General features: G+C 37.6%; 1 protein-coding gene across 8 annotated transcripts in view; it reads left to right on the top strand.

The window, feature by feature from the left end:
- The window catches only part of KLHL3 (kelch like family member 3), a 205,670-nt gene that overhangs the window by 158,475 nt on the left and 21,102 nt on the right, over positions 1 to 26,093 (top strand). For all 8 annotated transcript variants that reach the window (XR_008915034.1, XM_016424080.2, XM_007473295.3 and 5 more), the window contains 2 exons: positions 597 to 698; positions 25,189 to 25,317. Coding sequence is in view for 7 of the 8 variants with exons in the window: in XM_016424080.2 (XP_016279566.1) it covers positions 597 to 698; positions 25,189 to 25,317 (231 nt within the window). In the remaining variant the exon portion in view is untranslated. The remainder of the gene's footprint in view (positions 1 to 596; positions 699 to 25,188; positions 25,318 to 26,093) is intronic.

Raw genomic sequence — 26,093 nt, 5'->3', positions numbered from 1 at the left:
TGGCTCAGCAAATAGAGAAGTTTTAGGGATGTCCTGGGCTCAGATCTGGCCCCTGGCACTGGGCAAGTTACTTAACCTCTGTTGCCTACCTCTTCTGCCTTTGAACCAATAATCAGTTTTGATTCTAAGACAGAAGGTAAGATTTAAGAAAAAAAGATGCTATTAAAATTGTCCTAGTGAAAAGTGATGAGTCTAGGCTAGAATGATGGCTATCTGAGTAGAGAAAAAAGGGCACATAGGAAAGATGATTTGTAGGTACAAATGGTAAGCTTTGGCAACTGATTGGATATGTGAAATGAATGAGATTGCAACCCAAGTTGCAAATGTAGATAAAGGATGGCATAGAATTGAACTGATGTACCAAGAGGTTGAGATAAGGCATGGAAGAGACTATAGCCAGTGCAGAAGTCATAGCTTGAGAAAGTAGGGACCTAATGAGAAGGTAGGATAAACCTATGTATGTGGGTAACATGTATGTAGATACATGCTATTTCTCTTTATTTTCACACACAGACATACTGCTTATGAAGGCTGATATATATGTAGTCAATAATCGTGAAGTGACAAAAATATCTTTCATGTTTCTTGATTTCCAGGCCTTGCATCAGTGGAAGCCTACAGCTATAAAACAAATGAGTGGTTCTTTGTGGCACCCATGAACACAAGGAGAAGCAGTGTGGGAGTGGGTGTTGTGGAAGGTAAGTAAGTGGAGCAGACATGGGAGTGAGAAGTGCCCCATTTCTCTGGTTGGTCCCTTCTGATTCCCTTCCAGCCTAGACCTCTTTTTCTTCTGCAGGCTCCAGGGGAGCACATCTCTTGGCTTTCAACTTTGGGAGTTTTTCAAGTTAAGCCTTGTGCTAGTGATTTGATTTGGGGGTAGTCTTTTTATTATTCTTTCATCTAAGCTGCTGGTTTTGAGGTTTATATTGTAAGTGTTAAAAACCTGTAAGGTCAAACTCTGTAAAGGTTTTGGCCAAAACTAAGGATAAATTTTAGTGTTTTGACTTAAAATCTAAAATAAGTGGTTGCCATGGGAAATTCCCAAAATATGCAAAAATACCCAAGTCAGCTGGGATTTATGGAGATTTTAATTAATGTAAATAAAAGGAATTAAGGGAGGGAGGGAGGGAGAGAGAGAGAGAGAGAAAGAAAATAGCCAAGCAGTAGAAAAATACCTAAGGGAGAGGGAGGCAGTCTTTATCACTAATGAAAAGATCATCTCCAAGCTGGGTTCTTTCCCTCCAATTTCAATCATGGAATCAATTTAAAAAGTCCGCTATTTCAACTCCGAACTCCAACTAACTCCAACTAACTGACTTCCAATCCTAAACTCCATTCCCTGAACTGACTTCTCCTTTTAAAGAAATTTTCTCTTATGTCACCTCCCCTAAATTTTCACGTCTACCAACCACAGTAGACACTTTTTCCCAGGACTGCCCATTCTTAGTTCTCATCTTCTTTGGTTCTCACCTTCTTTGGTTAGATTAAATTCTGAGTACTTCACACCTCTTTTGTTAAGCTTGCCTTTTGTAAGTTGCTTGACCTTTTAGTGATTAATTTTAACCTTTATAGGTACTTAGCACCTTTTTGTATTAGATCTAAAAATAGACCCAGTTTAAGGTTCTAGCTTTACTATAAGTATGAGTTAGGGACTTTTCATTGTTCAATCAGGAGTTTGCAACTTTTATCTTCCCCATAGGCACTGTCTGAGTAGGGTGGAGTAATTTTAAAAGTTCTCAATATATTCCTGATCAAATACCTCCATTGTTACAATAGGAGAATAGCTTAACCAAATCTTCTAAGGTACAGTCTGAGCAGTTTTTAAGATTCACAATATTAATATCTCACCTCTGTAGACTGAGTGGGAAGGATTTGAGAGGCAAAGCAAGGCACATAAGATAAGTTCAACATTGTTATCTGGTTCCCTGGTAAATATTAACTTCTCCCTTTTCTACACTTTTCAACTTAGCTGAGCAACAATAATAGTAATAGGTGGGCTGGGGTTAGTATTAACGTGAGCTGTTCTTTTGGCTTGTTTCCAAGTCATGGGTTTCAGTGACTTGGGTCTTTGGAGTGGTCATCTGGGTTTTTCATATTCAGCTGTTCCTGAAAGGTTCTCTGCAGTAGGTGTTCATTTCCTGTGTAAATAAATGGAAAAACTTGACCCAAAAGTAAACTCGCAACTCTCATGTTATATAGTTTTTGTTCCTTTGGACTATAATATTGGTAAATCCCATTTTTTTTGTTTTTTAAATGTGTATTCTAATGGGTAAACTATGATGGATTGTATCATTGAACTTTTTAGAGAAAGTGCCATGAGTTTTGGGAAAAGTGAGCTGTGTTTTTGGCTTCTCAAAACTGCTTTCTGCTGAACTCTTTTTTTTTTTACCTTTAACTAGCTGACTTTCACTTAGGTCTGGAGCTCTCTGGAAGTCTGTACTGGAAAACCAAACTCCATCCCACTGACTTGCCTTTTTTTTTTTAATTTTAAAAACATTATTTTATTTGGTTATTTTCACACATTATTCATTGGAAACAGAGATCATTTTCTTTTCCTAACCTCCTCTTCCCCCCCCCCCCCCCCCCGCCACCCCTCCCCTAGCCGACGCACAATTCCACTGGGTATCACGTGTCCTTGCTCCGAAACCATTTCTTTGTTGTTGGTATTTGCATTAGAGTGCACATTTAGCGTCTCTCCTCAATCATATCCTCTCCACCTCTGTAGTCAAGCAGTTGCCTTTCCTTGATGTTTTTACTCTCAGTTTGTCTTCTGTTTGAGGATAGTGTTTTTTTCTCATAGAACCCTGTATATTGTTCAGGGACATTGCGTTGCCCCTAATGGAGAAGTCCATTACATTCGATTGTACCACAGTATCTCAGTCTCTGTGTACAATGTTCTCCTGGCTCTGCTCTTTTCACTCTGCATCACTTCCTGGAGGTTGTTCCTGTCTCCATGGAATTCCTCCATTTTATTATTCCTTTTAGAACAATAGTATTCCATCACCAACATATACCATAATTTGTTCAGCCGTTCCAAATTGAAGGGCATCCCCTCATTTTCCAATTGTTTTGCCACCACAAAGAGGGCAGCTATGAATATTCTTGTACAAGTCTTTTTCTTTATTATCTCTTTGGGGTACAAACCCAGCAGTGCTATGGCTGTATTAAAGTGCAGACAGTCTTTTATTGCCCTTTGGGCATAGTTCCAAATTGCCCTCCAGAATGGTTGGATCAATTCACAACTCCACCAGCAATGAATTAGTGTCCCCATTTTGCCACATCCCCTCCAGCATTCATTACTTTCCTTTGCTGTCATGTTGGCCAATCTGCTAGGTGTGAGGTGATACCTCAGAGTTGTTTTGATTTGTATCTCTCTGATTATAAGAGGTTTAGAACACTTTTTCATGTGCTTATTAATGGTTTTGATTTCTTTAGCTGAAAACTGCCTATTCATGTCCCTTGCCCATTTTTCAATTGGAGAATGGCTTGATTTTTTTGTATAATTGGTTTAGCTCTTTATAAATTTGAGTAATTAGACCTTTGTCAGAGGTTTTTGTTATGAAGATTGTTTCCCAATTTCCCTTCTGATTTTAGTTGGTTTTGTTTGTACAAAAACTTTTTAATTTGATGTAGTCAAAATTATTTATTTTACATTTTGTGACTCTGTCTAAGTCTTGCTTGTTTTTAAAATCTTTCCCTTCCCAAAGGTCTGACATGTATACTATTCTGTGTTCACCTAATTTACTTATAGTTTCCTTCTTTATATTCAAGTCATTCATCCATTCTGAGTTTATCTTGGTGTAGGGTGTGAGGTATTGATCCAAACCTAATCTCTCCCACACTGCCTTCCAATTTTCCCAGTAGTTTTTATCAAATAGTGGGTTTTTGTCCCAGAAGCTGGGGTCTTTTGGTTTCTCATAGACTGTCTTGCTGAGGTCATTTACCCCAAGTCTATTCCACTGATCCTCTTTTCTGTCTCTTAGCCAGTACCAAATTGTTTTGATGACCACTGCTTTGTAATATAGTTTGAGATCTGGGACTGCCAGGCCATCTTCCTTTGTATTTTTTTTTCCCATTATTTCCCTGGATATCCTTGATCCTTTGTTCTTCCAAATGAACTTTGTTATGGTTTTCTCTAATTCAGTAAAAAACGTTTTTTGGTAGTTCAATGGGTATGGCACTAAATAGATAGATAAGTTTGGGTAGGATGGTCATTTTTATTAATGTTAACTCATTTCACCCATGAGCAATCAATGCTTTTCCAATTGTTTAGATGTAGTTTTAATTGTGTGGAGAGTGTTTTGTAGTTATGTTCATATAGTTCCTGTGTTTGTCTTGGCAGATAGATTCCTAAGTATCTTATATTGTCTTGGGTGACTTTAAATGGAATTTCTCTTTCTAATTCTTGCTGCTGAACTGGAATGGAGGTATATAGAAATGCTGATGACTTCTGCGGGTTTATTTTGTATCCTGTAACTTTGCTAAAGTTGTTGATTATTTTGACTAGCTTTTTGGTTGATTCTCTAGGATTCTTTAAGTAAATCATCATATCATCCGCAAAGAGTGGCAGCTTGGTCTCCTCATTGCCAATTTTAATACCTTCAATTTCTTTTTCTTCTCTAATTGCTACGGCTAGTGTTTCTAGTACAATGTTAAATAATAGAGGTGATAATGGGCATCCTTGTTTTACTCCTGCTCTCATTGGGAAGGCTTAGAGTTTATCCCCATTGCAGATGATGTTTGCTGATGGTTTTAGATAGATACTGTTTATTGTTTTTAGGAAAGGCCCTTCTATTCCTATACTTTATAGTGTTTTCAATAGGAATGGGTGTTGTATTTTATCAAAGGCTTTTTCTGTATCTATTGAGATAATCCTGTGATTTTTGTCAGTTTGGTTGTTAATATGGTCAATTATGTGTATGGTTTTCTTAATATTGAACCATCCTTGCATTCCTGGTATGAATCCTACCTGATCATAGTGGATAAACCTTGTGATGACTTGCTGGAGTCTTTTTGCTAGTACCCTATTTAAGATTTTTGCAACTATATTCATTAGGGGAGATTGGCCTATAGTTTTCTTTCTCTGTTTTTAACCTGCCTGGCTTTGGGATCAGTACCATGTTTGTGTCATAAAAAGAATTTGGTAGAATCCCTTCTTGGCTTATTCTGTCAAATAGTTTGTATAATATTAGGATTAGTTGTTCTTTGAATGTTTGATAGAATTTATTTGTAAATCCATCTGGACCTAGGGATTTTTTCTTAGGGAGTTTTTTGATGGCCTGTTTAGTTTCTTTTTCTGATATGGGGTTGTTTAGGTAATTTATTTCTTCCTCTCTTAGTCTAGGCAATTTATATTTTTGTAAGTATTCATCCATATCACCTAGATTGCCATATTTGTTACCATATAATTGGGCATCATAGTTTTTAATGATTGCCTTAATTTTCTCTTCATTAGAGGTGAGGTCTTCCTTTTCATCTTGGATACTGTCAATTTGGTTTCCTTCTTTCCTTTTTTTAATTAGTCTAAATTTTCTATTTTATTTGTTTTTTCAAAGTACCAGTTTCTAGTCTTCTTTATTAAATCAATAATTCTTTGACTTTCAATTTTATTAATTTCTCCTTTGATTTTTTAGGATCTCTAATTTAGTTTTCATCTGAGGATTTTTAATTCGTTCACTTTCTAGTTTTTTTATATATGAACTCGAGGATATAAATTTCCCCCTGAGTACTGCTTTGGCTGTGTCCTATAGGTTTTGAAAGGATGTCTCACCATTGTCATTTTCTTCAATGAAGTTATTAATTGTTTCTACGTTTTGTTCTTTAACTAGCCGGTTTTGGAGAATCATATTGTTTAATTTCCAATTAATTTTTGATTTACCTCTCCATGTTCCCTTACTAATTATTATTTTCATTGTATTGTGGTCTGAGAAGGTTGCTTTTATTATTTCTGCCCTTTTGCACTTGTTTGCAATGTTTTTGTGCCCTAATACATCGTCAATTTTTGTGAATGTACCATGTGCTGCTGAAAAGAAGGTGTATTCCTTTTTGTCCCTGTTTATTTTTCTCCACATGTCTACTAACTCTAATTTTTCTAAGATTTCATTCTCTTCTCTCATCTCTTTCTTATTTATTTTTTGGTTTGATTTATCTAGTTCGGATAGAGGAAGTTTCAGATCTCCCACTAGTATAGTTTTTCTATCTATTTCATCCTTGAGCTCCTCTAGTTTCTCCTTTAGAAATTTGGATGCTATGCCATTTGGTGCATACATATTGAGTACTGATATTTCCTCATTGTCTATACTGCCTTTTATCAGGATGTAATTAGCTTCACTATCTCTTTTAACTAGATTTATTTTTACTTTGTCTTTGTCAGATATCATGATTGCGACTCCTGCTTTCTTTTTATCAATTGATGCCCAATAGATTTGGCTCTATCCTCTTACTTTCACCCTATGCTTATATACCTTCCTCATGTGTGTTTCTTGCAGGCAGCTTTTGGTAGGGTTTTGGATTCTAATCCACTCTGCTATTCACTTGTGTTTTATGGGTGAGTTCATTCCATTCACATTCAGATTTATGATTACTAGCTGTGTATTTTCCAGCATTTTGATTTCTACTCCTGGTCCTGCCTTTTCTTCTTTCACTATTTCCTTCTACACCAATGTTTGTTTATAATCAGTCCCCCTAGTTCCCCCCCTTATTTTACTTCACTTTCTCCTCCCCTCCCTTTTTATTCCCTCCCTTATTTTCCCCTGTAGTCTTTTTAAAATTGCACCCCCCCTCCCTCCCTTGTACTGCTTCCCTCCCCACCAGTCCTTTTTTTTTACTTTTCTACTCCCCTATAGGGTGCAAATCTATTCTCTGCCCCAATGGATTGGATTGTTCTTCCCTCTTTGGGTCAGTTTCAAAGCAGGTAAGAGTTGAGTATTTCCTATCTCCAACCTCTTTACCCTTCCAGTGTATCGATGTTCTCTCTTGGCCCGCTATGAGCTTCTTTGTGACATATAAATTTTACCCCCATTTGCTTCTTTTCCCATTTCATTTAGTATTAACATCTTTTTTTTTTTAGATCTGGTTGTGTGTGTGTGTATATATATACACACATACATGTATATGTATTTTTGCATGCTTATATCTGTATACATATTCATGTCTTGTCCTTTCATCCTATACAGTTTGTCACTGTTCCCTCTAAGTGTAAGTCTTCTAGCTTCCCAGGTGATAGCAACAGTTTTTAAGAGTTACCAATGACCTCTTTCCTTATAGGGATACATATCATTTTAACTTACTGAGTCTCTTAAAAGTATTTTTTTGTTGTTTTGTTTTGTTTTTCTTTTCCCCCTCTTTTTAAATTACCTTTTGATGATTCTCTTGAGTTCTGTGCTTGGACATCACATTTTCTGTTCAGGTTTGGTCTTTTCTTTACAAATGCTTGGAATTTTGTGTTGAATGACCATCCTTTCCCCTGTAAGAATGTAGTCAGTTTTGGTGGGTATTTGATTCTTGGTTGTTGGCCTATTTCCCTTGCTTTTTCTGGAATATCATATTCCATGCCCTTTGTTCTTTCAGTGTGGATGCAGCCAGATCCTGCATTATCCTCACTGTGTTTCCGTGGTACCTGAATGGCTTCTTCTTTGCAGCTTGAAATATCTTTTCTTTGGTCTGATAGTTTTTGAATTTGGCTAGAACATTCCTGGGTGTTGTCAGTTGGGGATTAAATACAGGAGGTGATCTGTGGATTCTTTCAATCTTCACTTTCCCCTCTTGTTCTAGAGTATTGGGGCAGTTTTCCTGAATAATTGTCCAGGCTTTTTCTTTTGTCATGGTTTTCTGGTAGACCAATGATCCTTAAATTGTCTCTTCTCGAATGAGTTTCTAAATCGTCTGTTTTGTGAATGAGATGCTTTATATTTTCCTCAATTTTTCAACTGTTTTTGTTTTGTTTTATAGTGTCCTGCTGCTTTGTGAGGTCACTTAGTTCCAGTTGTTGTATTCTGCTTCTTAAAGATTGGATTTCATCCCTGGCTTTTTGGTCATCCTTTTCATTCTGGTCTGATTTTCTTTGAAGGTTGTCTTTCATCCTCTTTACCTCATCTTTCATCTCCTTTGCCTCATCTTTCATCTCCTTTGCCTCATTTTTCAGCTGGTTGATTTTGGCTTTCAAGACACTATTTTCTCATTTTAGTTCAAGTGCCTCTGTTTCCAGATAACTTATCTTAATTTTTAAGTTCTTTTCCCAATTGTCTTCAGTCTCTCTTAATTGTGTTTTGAGTTCTTTCACAGCCTGTATCCAATTTGCTGGGATTTCTGATTCATCGTTTGCTGGTCTTTCCCCCTCTGTTCCATTTGCTGAGTAGAAGCTGTCTATTGTTGTTTCTTTCTTTTTCTGATGTTTGCTCAAATTCACCCCTTCTTTACTCCCCATATTTGTCTGTGCTCTTGCTCCTCTCATTTTTTGTTTTTTGGGGGCTTCTGTCAGTCTCCCCTCTTGGAGCTTTAACAGGAGATCTCTTGGTATAGTCTGTGTTAGAGGTTTGTTGAGGTTTGAGCTTCCCTGTCCTCTGGTGGCTTTTGATTGGATTAATGTCCAGTAGTCAATGAGGATGGGTGTGGAGCCTGGGCTTCCTTGAGTTCTGGAGACTTTTGATGGGATTAAGTTCAGGTTAGTTGGGCTGGGTGTGCTCTGAGTCCAAAACTTCCTGGAAGGCTGGAGCATATATGGAGGATCTGTGCAGCTCTGGCCAGGCTGCCAGGTCTGTGCTCCCTCTCTAGCTCCTTCCCCACGGTCTGTGTTGGATGCTCTGAACTTGGCACAGCCCTGCTCATAAGGGACACCCTCCAGACCAGCACCTTTGCCCACCTAGTAGTTCCCACTGTCACTGGAGTCTCAGAGCTCTGGGTGGGACGGGGGATGGGTCCTGGGACCTTCCTTATGTCTTCCCCTTAAACCCGAGTGTTTTCGGATTCCAGCTTTTCGGGGGGTATAGCTTTTGAATTAAGTCCAGCTGGAGGGTTCCTTGCCTCTGCCTTGTTTTTAAGTTTGCTTTTCAATCCCCTCAGAGAATTCAGTTTGTGATTGGTTAGGAAGGGTATTCAGAGGTCTGAACTTCTGCTCCTTCTGGGCTTCCATCTTGACTCCGCCTCTGCCTTTTTTTTTTTTTGAAAAGGAATAATTCCCTCTGGTGTAATTCCTTCAGTTTTCCCACTTGATTTTCTAAAAAAAAAAGTGCTACTTTTTATTGCTCAGAATTAACATTCCTCTTAAGTTGTCATCCGTGAATGGAAGGACCACGTCAAGTTAAGCAGGAGAGGAAGAAAGAGCTTTAGTTTGTCTTTTTTAAAAAAATTATCTCTCTATATAATTTTATTTATACTACAGAGTATTTATTTTATTAAACCCCCAAAATGCCGATATTTGTACAAGATCTTGTCAAAGCAATGTCTGAAGGTGGTACTTTCCAGTTCTAAGAAGTCATCTGACAAGACCTGGAATTATCAGTGAAGAAGGAATTAGAGAAAATACTTTCAACTGCACCACAAAATGAATCTGAGAATAATAAAAAAGATCTTGAAGGATTTCAGAAATTATTCCATAGATTCTTACAAGAAAAAGGACCTTCTGTGGATTGGGGGAAAATCCAAAGGTCTCCAGAGGATTTGATTCAGCCTTATGAGAAGATAAAGGCCAGAGGCTTACCTGATAATATATCTTCTGTCCTGAATATGTTGGTAGTAGTAAAACTCAATGGTGGTTTGGGAATTAGCATGGGTTGTTAAAAGGCCCCAAAAGTCTGATTGGTGTGAGGAATGAAAATACTTTTTTGGATCTGACTGTTCAACAAATTGAGCACTTGAACAAAACCTACAATACAGATGTTCCTCTTGTTTTGATGTACTTTTTGAACACTGATGAAGATACCAAAAAAATACTTCAGCAGTATAATCATTGCCGTGTGAAAATCTACACTTTTAATCAAAGCAGGTATTTGAATTAATAAGAATTAACTACCCTAGAATTAATAAGAAATCTTTACTGCCTGTAGCAAAGGATGTGTCTTACTCAGGGGAAAATACAGAAGCTTGGTATCCTCCAGGTCATGGTGACATTTATTCCAGTTTCTACAATTTTGGTTTGCTTGATATTCTTATAGGAGAGGGAAAGGAATACATTTTTGTGTCCAACATAGATAATTTGGGTGCTATGGTGGATCTGTATATTCTTAACCATCTTATGAATCCGTCCAATGGAAAACACTGTGAATTTGTTACGGAAGTCACAAACAAAATAAGGGCAGATGTAAAGAGTAGTACCCTCACACAATATGAAGGCAAAATGAGATTGTTGGAAATTGCTCAAGTACCAAAAGCCCACGTTGATGAATTCAAATCTGTATCAAAATTCAAAATATTTAACACAAACAACCTGTGGATCTCGCTAGCAGCAGTCAAGAGCCTGCAGGAGCAAAATGCCATTTATATGGAAATCATTGTTAATCTAAAGACATTGGATGGAGGCCTAAATGTTATTCAGTTGGAGACTGCAGTTGGAGCTGCTATTAAAAGTTTTGAGAATTCTCTTGGCATCAATGTTCCCCGACGCCATTTTCTGCCTGTTAAAATCACATCTGATCTTCTACTTGTGATGTCAAACCCCATTCAGGATCCTTAACAATGAGTGAAAAGAGAGAATTTCCTACTGTACCCTTGGTAAAATTAGGAAGCTCTTTTACAAAGGTCCAAGATTACCTAAGGAGGTTTGAAAGTATAGCAGATATGCTTGAACTGTATCATCTTACAGTGTCTGGAAATGTGACATTTGGCAAAAATGTCTCATTAAAGGAACGGTTATCATCTTAGCAAACCATGGTGACAGAATTGATATCGCTCCTGGAGCTGTGTTAGAGAATAGCATTGTATGTGGTAACCTTTGGATCTTGGACCACTGAAGACAAAAAATGTTGTGTATGCTTTATTGAGTATGAGCTAAATTGTTTTTCACAAATGGAATGTTCAGTAAGTTTTGGGAAGAGAGGCAGGTGCTTTATCCACTATTTCACTGTACCCTGAAGCTTTAATTTTTAAAGTAGTTTTCTGCAGTATGCTCTTTAAAAGCACAGATGGACATTTGAAAGCAATACTACTTCTTTGAAGAGATGTATGTCATTAACTTTAAGTGCAATATTGCTGGTCTTAATAAGGGAATGGCTGACCTACTGGAAGATCTTTTACCAGAAGCCTGCCTATTTCCAGTCATTTTGAACTGCTTGTAATTTAAAAATAAAGCTGTGAAGCAATATATATGTGGCACATTTATAATTTTTCAATTTTATCATTTTTATTATGTAATCTTTCACCATTGCAGAATATTTAAAAAAAAGATTGGAAAGGCTTGAAATTGTGGTACTTAATTTTTGCAAATATGAGAATCTTGTGTATATTGGCTATATTTATATACAAAATGGATTAATACCTCATCTTGTTCCATTGTAAGGTTGTAGATTAGTCAGTTTTATTTCTTTCCAAAGAATGTTTGTTCTAGTGTGTGTGTGTGTGTGTGTGTGTGTGTGTGTGTGTGTGTACGCACACATTTTGCTTGGTGGGAATTGGTCACTAGAATGGATTTCCTTTTTGTCTTTCCCTTACTCCCCCTCTACCCCTTTGTGGGGGAGTTGATGAATAAAAAGAGTAAGTGATTTTTTTTCCTTTTATTCCCTTCTTTTTGTTGTATCCTTCCTTTATGGTTTGGGGCTCCCTCCCCCCAGAACATACCCTGAAGCAATCAATCTTCAGAGAAAAGAGATTAATCAAATTTCTTGGAATGGCCAAATAAATAAAGTTCACAAATAACATTGCAATAAGTAAATAAATAAATAAAATAAAAGGACCTAGTTTGGAAATTTAAGCCAATTGTATTGTTTTAATAATTTTTAATTAAATTTTCACCAACCAGTTTGATTAATGGTAGGTTGAACTCACAGTTGTTTAAAGAAGCTTTTTCTCTATTGAGTAAGCACCAAGTTAGATTTATGGCTTTGACTAGCTAGGAAAATTTGAGCTTCAAAGTATAATAGTTTATAAGCAGGAGCTGGATAGATGGTAACAAGGCACACGGTATAACAGAATTTTGATATCATAATCAGGGATTTTCTAAGTCTTATAAAATTTAAGATGTTATATTCTTCATTTTGGAAACATTTCTGCATAATTGATTATATTTTATCAATACTATGACAATCTAACATTTGGTATATATTTTTTAGTCAAGATTTCATTCATAATCCCCTGCACACTTATGACAAACAGAGGAGAGGTACATAGTTTGCATATCACATTTCTACCCATATCATATGTATTTCATTTTTACACGTAATTACACACTGACAAATTGTATTTTAATGCATGTTAATCTTCAATGGCATTTCACAATAGCAGATTAATAATATTTGAACTTCTTTTTCCTTAATATCTTTAATTTTTACATTTTGATCTCAATTCCAGTTTACTCAAATAACTTTTTAGGGATGGTCAGACAATCAACATAGTAGGCATTATTTGACCTAAGATTTAGTGTCTTAAAGTTTAGTTTAAGCTGCCACAAGAGATGTTAGTTTTTGCCTTTTGTAATATTGTCCTTTAAATAAGATAACCAATTAAATTGAACCAAATTTTTAATTAGGATGTGTCCTCATTTTCTAACTTTGAAATTTAGTAAAATGGTAATTTTGGAAATTTTTTAAAATTTAGAAAACTTTAGGAAATTTTAAAATAATTTTTATGGGTATTAACTATATCTTTTTCTCTATTTTTTCATTTTCATAAGTAAACCTAAAATGTTTAATTTAAACCAATTCTTTTTAAATATTTTACAATATTTTGTATTTTTTTTTACCATTTATTAGTAATACATGCAGTTTCCCCCTTTTTAATATAATTTGCATTCTTATTGTGGTGAATTAGGGAAACCTGCATTCTTTGAACAATATTATTTATACACTTTACAGAACTTGAGTTGGCATAAGTTTCTTCAGCAAGTATACATACACCTGAGTGATCACTATACTTCTTTGAGTCAGTTGTTTTACAGGTAGTTGTTTTGCTGGCTTTCTTTGATCACATTCTAAAGTCATTTGTCCAGAACAGTATATTAACCTTTTAATAGTATTCAATTTCAATTTTTGGGATCAAATCATCCCTTTTCCTGCCCTTATCATTTCTACATTTCCTTCCTCATGGCCAGTGAGGAATGAAATGGCGAAATGGTTAGCAGATTAGTTTGACTATTGTTTTAATGAGAGCATAGAGTAAGATTTCTTTTCACTTAATTAAATTTTGTTAAGGTTTAGGAGACTCAAAAGGTTCTATAAGGCTGTTTCTAAATCTCTCAAACTGTCTCTGGTTTGTCTCCTCCATTCTTCCTGGGGTAATGAAGGAGAGAAAGAGAGGTAGTGAGGTGGAAAGGACCTTTTATTTTTACCCAAACTAACCCTCCCAGTGCTCACATACAGACTCTATATAATATAGACTCATGACACAGACCTCACAGATTTACAAGACAAGCACGTAACACAAGTCCCATTTGAGGAGACTGAAGTAATTTCTGGTTTCTGTCGGTCTCTTATCGTAGCCGCATCAGTCATACATAGTGGGATGGTTTCCAAACCAAATCTTGCCCAGTCTTAAATTGCTAGAATAGATTTTTTTCTATTAGAGGCATAGTGGTTCACTTTTTAGGTTGGGTAATTAATTTTGAAAGGAAGTAGGGGCCAAATCAAAGCTATTGCTACTTGAGGCAGCTTGGGAGAAATATCTTATAGTTCCTTTTTTCTTTCTGTTGAGAGAAAGTCATGTAAGGGGGAGTTGCCTCTATTGTTTGACAGGGCTGTGGTTGGCCCTTACTGGGAAAGGCCTGTCCCATTTGGTCAGTCTTTGATTTATACTGATTTAGCCAATGAAAACCCAGCTGACATTTGGGGCAGACTGAAGTGGGGAGAGCCTTTTTCTGTATGTTCAAACAAGTCCCAGAGCTCTTTGGAGGTAGTCCAAATTTTTGCACTGCCATAGCAAACCCTCCACTTTGGATATGTGAGGGTCCCATGTTCACACAAAGTTTTATATACTTATCTAAGGAGACTTTATCTTGGTATGGTTGTATGGCTGCTTTATAAAATGAATTGGTGTGTTCAAAGGCAAGATGTCTTACTAAAAGCGTTTCTGCTTCAGGGTCCCAAATAATTTTAGAGACTATCTGTGACAATCGGGAAGCAAATTCTTGGAAAGATTCCTTTGGTCCTTGTCAGATCTTGCTTAACTGCTGGGTCTTACTGGCAGTGACTTTAATTTGCTGGTATGCTAGTGCCAACTGATTTTGAACTGCAGCATAAGCTCCTTACGTAGTAAGCATGTCATAGGTAATTCCAAGCTGAGTATTACTATTGTTTTTTGCCTTAGCTTTTGCTTTATCCTCATGTTCAGACTTCCATAATAAAAAGTTTCCTTCTGACAGACAATCCTTTGTAATCATTTTCTAATCATTCGGGGGGAGACTATGAACAGAAAGGGTCTCTGCTAATCTCAGTGTAAACAGAGCAATAGGGCCATATTGAGAAGTAGCTTGTTTTAATTCTTTAAAAAATTTTAATGGCACAGGCTGTATAAGATTTCCCTATGTATCAGTCTGCTCTACTACTGGGAAAGAGAAATATTGTAGCATTTCATCATCTGTGTCCTGATTTTTCTCTATGGTTAGTTGTAATGGGGACATCATCGATATTTTAGCAGGGGAAGGGGCAGCAGAAGGAGGACAATTTTCTAGCCTTTTCTAGTGATTTTACCTCAGGTTCTGAGGGAAATGATTCTATGCTACATTGATTCTGTTTTTCTTGGAGTATTTCCCAGAAAATTTTCTGAAGAACCTGTTTCTTTGGCTAAGGTAGCTGAGAGAGGAAGCTTTTCTTTGGGGGGGAGGAGGAGGAAGAAAAATTCTGGTCATTTTGAATTCTCTAAGGGAAGTTTATATTTGGACTCTGTTTTCTTGTTGGAGTTTTGGACAGGGGTCTACTTTCTGAAGTTTATGATTGGGGGTCTAAGCAGTCCCTCATCACTTTAATCTTCTCTCCCACTTTTTCCCAAGGTTCTTTGACATTATCGAGAATTTCTGTAATGGGGCATTGTTAACTTTTGTGTCTTTTGCTTGTAGCGTAGATTCCAATACTTGTCAGAGCAATTTTTTCTTTTGACTTAGCTTGTCCCATGTTCCATTCCTACTTATTATTAACTTAAGGTTCTTCTGACCTGATGAGTCCTCCTGGCTGTTAAGCCTTCCTGGCTGGACTCCTGATTAGTCCTTTTTAATCTTCCAATTTTTCCTGTGGTACCAGGGGAAGGTTTTTTCTTACCTGTAATCCCTTAATGAGGGGTCCTCGATCCTCTGAGAGTCTGGGGATTCCTGTTCAGGTGCCAGTTGCCAGGATCACTGGGGTACCACCTGGTTGAGGGTCTCAAGGGGTAAGAATGCAGATGAGCTTAGGAGGGCTGATAGCAAGTAAGTGGCAAGTTTATTGGTCACAGTTAGATATTTATAGAGGATTGAATTAGGCCGAGGGATTAGATCACTGACGATGGAAGTCAATGATTAACAGGATGGAAACAATGAATTTAAATTACCTCAGTGGTTCTGAACAGAGTTTTCTATAGGTGCTAATTCAATATGTCAATGTGTGACCCAGCTTCTCACAGAAGAACATACAGTTTTTACAAAGGACAACAGAGAGGGGTTAGAAACTTCAGGGGAAGTCATGGGGCTGTGTGACTGATTCTTGCTAGACTAGGCTTTGATTTTACTGGAGTCCACTCTCACTACTGGGGGCTACACTCTGGGTGTCACACTAAGGAATTTATTCTGGACTTTATTCTGTAGTCAGTGGAGGCATCGAAGTAGTGTGTGCATACGTGTGTGTGTTTGTGTGTATGTGTGTTTGTGCATGTGCATGTGATTTAGGGGTTGGGAACAGGATGACATAAATTTGAATAGAACTGGGAAAACTTAAAAGTTGGGACAGCAGTTGAGTTATTCAACAATTCAATTCAAGGAATGTTTATTAATTGAAAATATCAGAAAACAAATATTAAGACCTAGAGATAGGAGGTCCTGAGTTCAAATGTGACCTCAGACACTTTCTAGCTATGTGACCCTGGGCAAGTCATTGCCCATTGCCTAGCCCGTACCACTCTTCTACCTTAGAACCAATACCTAGTAGTGATTCTAAGATAGAAGGTAAGGGTTTAAAAAACCTACCTAAGCATGTTAGAAGTGAGTGATACCATGATGATTTTTAGTGGGACTGGGGCAAAACAGAAAGATAAAGTTTAAAGCTCTCCTTTAAAGTCTAAAGAAACATTTATTAAATACTTGCTTATGCACAAGGCACTATTGTAGGTAGATGGAGACACAGACATGAAAAATGACAGTTCCTGGCCTGTTATTAGAAAGGCCTTCTATCCTTACTATGTAGTGCTATGATCCTGCCATACTGAGGTGTTTATTTTTCATTTAGAGTTATATTCCTTTTTTTCAAAAAAAGGATGATTTTTGCTTTGTCATTATTTTCCAGTGCCCAAGGAACCCCCCAGACCCCCCCCCCCCCCCAATTTCCTCATCTTTGCAGTGAAGCATTCTCTTGTAACAAATTAAAACTTTCCTGGACTTCACTTTCGATCCTTCCTGCTTTGTGATCTTATGAAGATCTTACCAATACAGTGGGAATGGTTGGCACTATGAGGCTCACTCTTTATTTGTGCTTATTGTGAAGATATATTTCAGTCAAGTCAAGATTGGCTATTGTATTGATCTGAGTTCTAATACCTTTTAGTATTGTTTTTCTTTACATTCTCCATCCATGTGGAGACTTAGCCTAAGGGAAAATTACCCGTTCTCCTTTCCCTCTCGTCTCTCCCCTCCTCCCACATGGCCAATACTGTTACTAGCTGGTCGCAATGAGTCCTGAGCGATCCTCTCCAAGGATCTGGGTGATGAACCGTCTGGGTTGGAGGCCAGATGGGTGAGAGACAGATCCCCAGGGTGGGCAGGGGCCGGGAGCTTGGGCACCAGGTGAGAGGCCAGGAGCAGAAGCAGGAGCCGGAGAGGGCTGCAGGCAGGAGCTGATCAAGATGGTTTTCTAAAAAGCATCTTGGAGAAACGTGGCTTAAAAAAATCATTATCTAGGCTAAAAAATTTGAGAAGTTCTCATCCAATCTAGTGGTAACCAAAAACTGTAACAGTTAAAATTTAGGGGAGACTGAGGCAGGTAGAAATGAGGTTTATTAAAGGTTGAGAATTTAAGAATATACAAGTAAGAAAAGGCAGGTGCCAGGTGGGCCATAAGGCCCACCCAAAATTTCACTCACATCATGAGGTGCGTCTGTTTGCCAGCGGAGACAGGAAGTAAAGAGACCCCACCTACAGGGAAGACCCTTTAAATAAAATCTTGCTCTCGTCCCAGGTGAGAATTCAATGAGATTAGAGGTCATTCTGGGAGCTAGCAAGGGCTCCTGGGGAATGGAGTCCAGAGTTCAAATCTCAATCTTACATTCCCCCCCGTTTGATCCTCTGGGAAGAAGTCCTTCCCCAAAGGATCGTAAAAACATAATCAATTTAAAGATTACAATAATTTGAGGATAAGAGAAAAAAAGAACAAAACCAATAATTGCTGGACTCATTGACAGAAAGCCAGTTAGGGGGCAGTCCCCTTTGGCATGAAAGTATACATACAAATAAATGTTCAATCAACCACACCCAAAGTTCAATTTTGTGCAACTTGTGGTCTGGAGGCTTCTTCATGGTGGCTTCTCCAATAGTTCAGTTCTGGATTCAGAGAGGTAGCATCTTCTTTATTGAAGATGTTTCTCAAACAAAAAAAACCTTTTCAAAATCTTGGAATTTTATTAAAATACAATCCCCCCTGAAGTGGATGTTAAAAAAATCCAGTTCAGCTCAGGATGCATTGTTGAGTTATGGGGGTATATGAGTCAGTTATTAAAAGAATTCAAAAACAAAAACAAAACAAACAAAAAACAAAAATATATAAAGGGAAAAATATGGAAGAAAGTTAAACTTTGGGGAGAAAGGGAAGAAAAAAATTCAAAATCAGAATCAAAATACAGACTTTGGGACCTTCTCAGCGCCCAGTTGCCTATTATTCTGCCCAACTAGACCCAGTAGCATCAGGAGCACTACCATGTCTTAGAGGAGTAGCTGCTACAGCCTTACTAGTGACAAAAACTGTTGATCTAGTATTGGGATGCCCATTGACAATTATGTGCCCACATGAGGTAGAAGCATTGTTGTTAAGACATAGAACACAGACATTTTCTGATCAGCAAATTACAAGGTGTGAAATAACCTTGTTAAACAATGAAAACATTACCTTGAAGCGCTGTTCAACTCTTAACCCTGCCACCTTGCTTCCAGATTTACCAACTTCAGGAGAACCATTACATAGTTGTGAAACACTAGTGTCCATGGCAGAAAAGCCTCGAGATGATCTCTTGGACACTCCCTTAAACAACTCAGATCTGGTCTTATTTACTGATGGTTCTTCTTTTATGAGAGATGGCATATGCTACACTGGAGCTGCTGTAGTCACAGAATTTGCCACTGAGTGGTCAGCTTCGCTACCCTCTAATATTAGTGCTCAAGGGGCAGAATTCATAGCTCTGAAACATGCCTGTATAATTGCCAAGGGTAAAAAGGCAACAATTTATATGGATTCTAGATATGCTTTTGGAATTTGTCACTCAGTTGGGATGCTATGGCTCCAGAGAGGATTTTTAACCTCAGCTGGAAAATCCATAGCTAATGCTAAAATTATTAATGAAGTTCTTTCTGCTCTCAAACTGCCTAAAGCCCTAGCTGTAGTTCATTGCTCTGCTCATACAGGTGGCTCTGACCCTGTCTCTAGAGGAAATGACCAAGCAGATGCCACTGCAAAGCTAGCAGCCATAGAAGGACCTGGATTAATTTTAACATTAACAACCACTGATGATTTAAATTTATTACTTTCCTATAATGAGAAGGAAGTGGAAAAATGGAAACAAAAATTTAAAGCAAAACAGATTAATGGAGTGTGGGTATCGTCTGAAGGGAAACCCCTGCTCCCTAGAAGTTTCTATCACCAAATTTGCCAATATGTTCATAAAAATGGTTACTTTGGTACCCAGGGCATCGTGGACTCTGTTAAGAGAGTATGGCTAGCCCCCGGTATAACTACCATAGACTCTAAAGTGTGTTCAGCCTGCTCTACCTGCCAGGCATATAACCAACATGCCTTTTGTGGCAAAGCTTTCGGTGGGTGTCCTCTGGCTTACACACCTTTTGAGCACTTTTGAGCACCGGCCAAAGGCCAGACATTATAAATTTTGTCTAGTCATAGTAGATCAACTGACCAGATGGCTGGAAGCATTTCCTGCAACCCGAGCCACGGCAGCTTTTGTTGCTAAGGTGCTTTTAAAAGAAATTATTCCTCGTTTTGGCCTGCCAGCACATATTGATTCCGATAGAGGAAGTCATTTTACTGATTCTGTCTTAAACCAAATATATTCTTGCTTGGGGATAACTCCCAAATTCCATGTTCCATATCATTCCCAGAGCTCAGGCCAAGTTGAAAGGATGAAAAAACAGCTTTTTTTCTATTTTGCCGAGGATAGATGGACTTCAGAACTGGTTACAGTTGCTATAACAACCTTGGAAAATTTAATATGCTAAATATCTCAATGATTTTAAGGGTTTTTAAAATATGATTTTTGTAGTTTTTTTTAACAGTCTCTGGTTATTTTTGCCTGCCCCTCCCACGAGGTAAGGCCCATTCTAGTAGCTGAAGTGAAATACATTTTATAATCCCCAACCTTCCCGCATTTCTAAATATGGGAATGGAAGTTGGGGCAGTTAATCTCAGGGCATTTGTACCCTTAAAAAGCCTCCAAAAAAGGAGCATCCCTTTATTTATACCCTTCAGCTCACTATTTTACTTCCACCAGAATGATATATAGATTTCTTGATTATGTTCTTAACCCAAGATGAGTTTTACCTTGTTTAAAAAAAAATGTTTATTACCAAGGTTGAAAGATTTGCTACGTTTGTAAAAACTTGTGACAAATATCCATCAATTCATAGGTTTTAAAAATGCCATACAGCAACTTATGTGAAATATGATAGTGTTTGTTTGCTATTGTAATTAATTGGGCTATTGAGAATTTTGGGGATATTGATATCTACATATTTGTACTATTGTATTTAAAAAAAAATGCCTTCACTCACAGTAGATCATGGCCAGACATGAAGAGGAAATGGATCTCATTTTGGTGAGAAAGCCTTGAATTTTATATTTTCTTAGCTGACACAGAGTGTCAATGATTATAAACTACATTCTTGAATTTTAAAGCTCTTTTATTATTATATTTTTCTTGCATGTGCAACATACTATTTGTTTTTTTATTATTTTTTCTCTCCTTTTTATATTTGAAGCACATGTCACCAGCATTAAGATTTTCTTTAACCTTTTGATTTTTCAGTACTACAAGTTTAAAATACATTTACTAATGCATGCCCTAAAAAGCTTGTGACTATAAAAATAATGCCACTAATTTTTTAAATAAATTATGGGACTTTGCTTAATGATTCTGTCTGATTCCAGGACAAGATATACACACAAGAGCCATTGCACAGAGCCAAAGAAAAAGCCAATCCAGGATGAATTGATGCACTTCTAGGTCAATACAAAGGTTTTGAACCTAGTGTGAGACTTGGGGTTGCGACATTTGACTTATGTTAAGATGTAGGCCTTCCTTGTGTCCACACTCACTCTGAAGATACTCACAGATGAGTATCCCCAAACTTGGCTCCTACTTGGCTTCTATAATCTGGTCCCTTTCTTTTCTGCCTCTCATAGTGTGGCAATTTTCTGTAGTCCTGGCTACTGACTGGGTAAATGCATCATTGCTTAGATCATTTTGATTGGGCCCTGATTGAAGGACCTGTTATAGATTTATTTTTCTTTTCACTTGGAATTTTTACAAATAAGACTTTGGTAGTCTATATTTTCATCCAGTTTTTTCTTTTCTTTTATTTGGATTTTTCTGATATCTTTTTAATATCTCTTACCAATTGATTCATACACCTCATACCTCAGCCATGCATCCCTAAGTGATTCTGTATTTGTCAATCACTCTCTTAATGGGGGGAATGTAAAAAATATCATTATTTAAATTGCAAAGTTTAAATTCCTTTTGAGAAGAATTTTAGGTAAAGAAGATGCTACCTCTCTGAATCCAGAACTGAACTGTTGGAGAAGCCACCATGAAGAAGCCTCCAGACCACAAGTGCACAAAATTGAACTTTGGGTGTGGTTGATTGAACATTTATTTGTATGTATACTTTCATGCCAAAGGGGACTGCCCCCTAACTGGCTTTCTGTCAATGAGTCCAGCAATTATTGGTTTTGTTCTTTTTTTCTCTTATCCTCAAATTATTGTAATCTTTAAATTGATTATGTTTTTACGATCCTTTGGGGAAGGACTTCTTCCCAGAGGATCAAACGGGGGGGAATGTAAGATTGAGAGTTGAACTCTGGACTCCATTCCCCAGGAGCCCTTGCTAGCTCCCAGAATGACCTCTAATCTCATTGAATTCTCACCTGGGACGAGAGCAAGATTTTATTTAAAGGGTCTTCCTTGTAGGTGGGGTCTCTTTACTTCCTGTCTCCGCTGGCAAACAGACGCACCTCATGATGTGAGTGAAATTTTGGGTGTGCCTTATGGCCCACCTGGCACCTGCCTTTTCTTACTTGTATATTCTTAAATTCTCAACCTTTAATAAACCTCTTAAAATATAATACTCCTTGCAGAGAGAAACTAATTTCTACCTGCCTCAGCCTCCCCTAAATTTTAACTGTTACACATTCTTGTGGTCATTGCAAGTATTATCTCATTTCTGCTTACTTTTCTGTGTACCAGTTCATAGAATTCTTCCTAGGTAACCCTGAATTCCTCACATTGATTCTTTTTTTTTTAACCCTTTCCTTCTGCCTTAATCAGAATTTTCAGGCAGAAGAGTAGCCAATTGGAATTAAGTAATATGCCCAGGGTCACACAGCTAGGAAGTATCTGAGACAGAATTTGAGCCCAGATCCTCTTGACTACAGGCCTGGCTCCCCATCCACTGAGCCATCTAACTGCCTCCCTCACATTCATTCTTAAAGTACAATCATATTAAGTTCATATGCCACAGTTTGTTCAGCCATTCCCCAGTTGTTGGGCATCCACTTTTCCATTCCTAGTTTTTGGATACCACAAAAAAGTGCTGTTATAAGTATTTTGACATATGTGGGACTTTTTTTTTTCTTTCTGACCTTCTTGGGATATGTGTTCAGTAGTGGAATCATTGAGTCAAAGGTAATAAATAATTTAACCATTTTTCTAACATGGATCCATCTTTGCCACTTGCTACATAGATGACTTCAGACAAGCCACTTAGAGAAACTGAGGAAGTTAGACCATATGATATCGGAGATTTCTTCCATTTCCAGGTCTAATATTCTATGAGCCTCATACTATATTTTCCAGAATGGTTGACACAATTCACACTAGCATTAATAGTATATTAGTGTGCTTCTTTTTTCATAGTCTCTCAAACATTCACACCTTTTACATCTTTTACATTTACATTTTTTATCATCTTTAACATTTTGTTGGATAGAAGGTAGTACAACCTCGGGGTTGTTTTAAATTTGTATCTTATTATTATTAGTGATTTAGAAAATTTTAGAAATTTGTTATCCCGACAGAAATGAAGCCAGCACAGCTGGCAATGAAATTGGTCAGTGCCAGGAATACATTTCTGCTAAAGAGGTCATTCATTTCTTAGATTCATTCTCTTGGTGGAGAGAGTAGAATATGGTATTCCTGGTTTTGTCTTCTGCTTAGTGTAAGTGTTCTTTTGGTAAACAGCTTCTGTTTACCACCTTACTCCTACCCTGTTGTTCCTTAGCCAAGAATATCCAACAATAGGCCAAGGGTTAAAAATAGCAAACTATGGTTTAGCAGACACAAGTAAAGCTTTGTAGTCACAGCATGGAGATGTTTTCAACTGATGTAGGGTTGGAGTTTGTGAAGTTTAAGGAGATGTTTTAATGTTAGTGATTTAAAACACTCCATTAGAGAGAGATTTCTGTGTATATCTCCCGTTTATGAAAGAAAAGCGTCTCTTTTAATTAATCTGGCATGTTTTAAATGAGAAGATCAGTTGGGAATGTTTCTCTCTCTTCCCATGGATAATAGATTTAGAGCTGGAGGGGATCCGAGAGGTTATCTGGTCCAACCCCCTCATTCTGTAGATGAATAAGCAAGAACCTTGCAAGATGCTGGGGTTTTTACACAGGCCCAATGGATCTGCATCTGGATTTGATCCACTCAGATTTTCCTCATCTCCAAACAGCCCCAGAACATGAGAGATATCAAGGGACTGATATTTTTCATCCATAGCAACTCACAAATACCATCTGCTAAGGCACAAGGGCCAAGAGCTTTTCTAGTTGAAGGACTATCAACACCAAGAAAATAATCTGTTCTTGAGGAAGTGTATGAAGTATAGAGACCAGCTCAGTGGTGCATTGGATAGTCTTGGGCCTGAAGTCAGGAAGACCCAAATTCAAATCCAGCCTTAGATATGTACCAGAGGTGTGATCCTGATCAAATCACTTAACCTCTGTTTGCCAGTTTCTCAACTGTAAAATGGGGGATAATAATAGCCTATATTCTAAGTTTGTTGCGAGGGTCAAATGAAATATTATTTAGCACAGTACTTGGCACATAATTATAATATTATAATATATAAATGCTTATTCCTTTTGGGAGGGGTAAATTTAGGGGCTTTTGACTGAAATATAAATTTAGTTGGTCGCCAGGGATTAATTCAAATCCCAATAAAAATAGTCCAGTCAGTTTGGGAATTTTATGGTGATTTAATTAATATAGAGGGAAGGAATTAAGAAGAAGAAGAGAGAGGGAAAAAGGTATAAGATTTCTCCGGCCTAGCCTGAGCCAAGGGAAGTTCAGAGACCTTCCAGCCATGAGGCCTTCTCTGAGATGAGGGGCCTCCTAGAAGGATGGCGTTTTTAGGAAAGGTAAAGGGGGGAAGAAAAAAAAGAGAATCAGCCTAAATTCTGAGAGAGCTCAGGGAAGACGCCTCACCTGAACTATGCTACTAAGCTTCTCCCAGTATTGTATTAAGGATGCTTACCACCAAAACTGGACAATAGCTGCAGCCACACCAAGATGCCAAAACGCCCAGCACAATGCCACCAGCCACCTCTCCATGAAAAGAGCCTGGAGAGAGGAAGTGATGCAAAATATATAGACTGTTTTTTATATCACTTCCTGTGTCTCACATGTACCAATGATAGCTTAAGTTTGATTTAGGACAGCCCAGGGGGTCTGTCAGTTGTTTCTGATTTGTCATTTGCTAGCACATGTCTGTCCTTAAGTAGGGGTATAGGCATTCCTATTTTGTTAGTCCAAGCAGGGTGGAGTAAATCTAAAATTCACAATCCCTCCTGATGATGATTGGGGGACTAGTCTCCCCAGTTGATAACTAAACATAATCATCCTGTACCTCTAAATTCTTCTAACTGCAGGTGCATACAAAATGTCACCTTCTAAGAGGAAACTACAATAGTTAGATAGAAGAGGGAAATAGAAGAGAGAAAGACAGCAAAACCAATGTTTGGTGGGTGCATTGACAAAAACCAATGCCTTTTGGCATAAGAGTATACATTCAAATAAATGTTCAATCAAACTTCAGTTCAATCAACCACACCCAAAGTTCATTCTCGATCTTCTTGATGTAGTGTAGGTTTTCTGGCATCTTTCCTCAACAGTTCATTCTCTGGATTTAGGAGTTAGCAAGCTTCTTTCCTTGAAGATCATTCTCGAACAAAAATGCTAAAATCTTGAATTTTTATTAAAATACACTTTCTCCTTCTATAGAGCATAGGCAAGAGACCCAAGGCAGATAGAGTTAACTACTTTTAGAATACAATTATATAGATCACATATGTAGTTATATATAAAAAGTAGTTATAGTTATTTACTTCTAGAATATAGTTGGTAGATTTATTGTGTGTTTTCTTCTTCTCCCAGGGAAGTTGTATGCTGTTGGTGGTTATGATGGGGCCTCCCGCCAGTGCCTCAGTACTGTGGAACAATACAATCCAGCAACCAATGAGTGGACATATGTGGCAGACATGAGCACTCGCCGCAGTGGTGCAGGTATCTGTTGGGTGAGATTGTGTGATGTCAAGGTCTTTGAGAATTAGAAACTTTGAAAGGCAACTAGATCATTCTGCCAACTTCTCCCCTTCCAAAGTGTCTAATTACATTGCCATTAAGACACTAAGTCCATACTAGCTCATCCTCTTCCTGGGGATCTGTTTAGCATTATCTGGAGAAAAGGTGACAGTTGGTGAGGGTCCTCCAGGGTTAGGGTTTGGCAAGGCATAAATGTCAGTATTATAAAGGGTAGGGGAATTGAGAGTAAAGGATAGCTTAGAGTTGGACTTGTTCACCAGGAGTTTGAGAGCCAGACTAAATTTTTGTAACATTATTAACAATAATAAGCACAACAGCTTTATACTTGAACAATATGTTACAATGTTGAAAGCATGCTCACATTCCTTTTGGCCTTTTAATCTTATAATATTCTTATAATTTATTCTTATAATATGTTATACATATTATATATTCTTATATTATTATAACAACAAAGATAGGCATGGTGGGTCTACTCTTCCTATTTGAAATATATCTCATTGATCTCCACCTCTGTAACGATGCTTTGAAGACCAGCTCAGTGATGGGACTTTGGGCTTTTCATCTGAGGTTGAGAACTAAGTTCAGAGAGTCTGACTCCAACTCTATGGAGTTTTTTGTTCACACCAACTCTTGAAGCTTGGACGTTTCACATGGGTAAAATTACAGCTCTTTTGTACTTAGCATATTTTATAGAAAGAACTGAACATATTTAGCCTGATCAAAGGCCAAGCTGT

The sequence above is a fragment of the Monodelphis domestica genome, chromosome 1 (assembly GCF_027887165.1).
Source record: "Monodelphis domestica isolate mMonDom1 chromosome 1, mMonDom1.pri, whole genome shotgun sequence".
Lineage (NCBI taxonomy): Eukaryota > Metazoa > Chordata > Mammalia > Didelphimorphia > Didelphidae > Monodelphis > Monodelphis domestica.
Note: the sequence above shows the minus strand (reverse complement) of the source record. Positions and strands in the feature narration are given on the sequence as shown.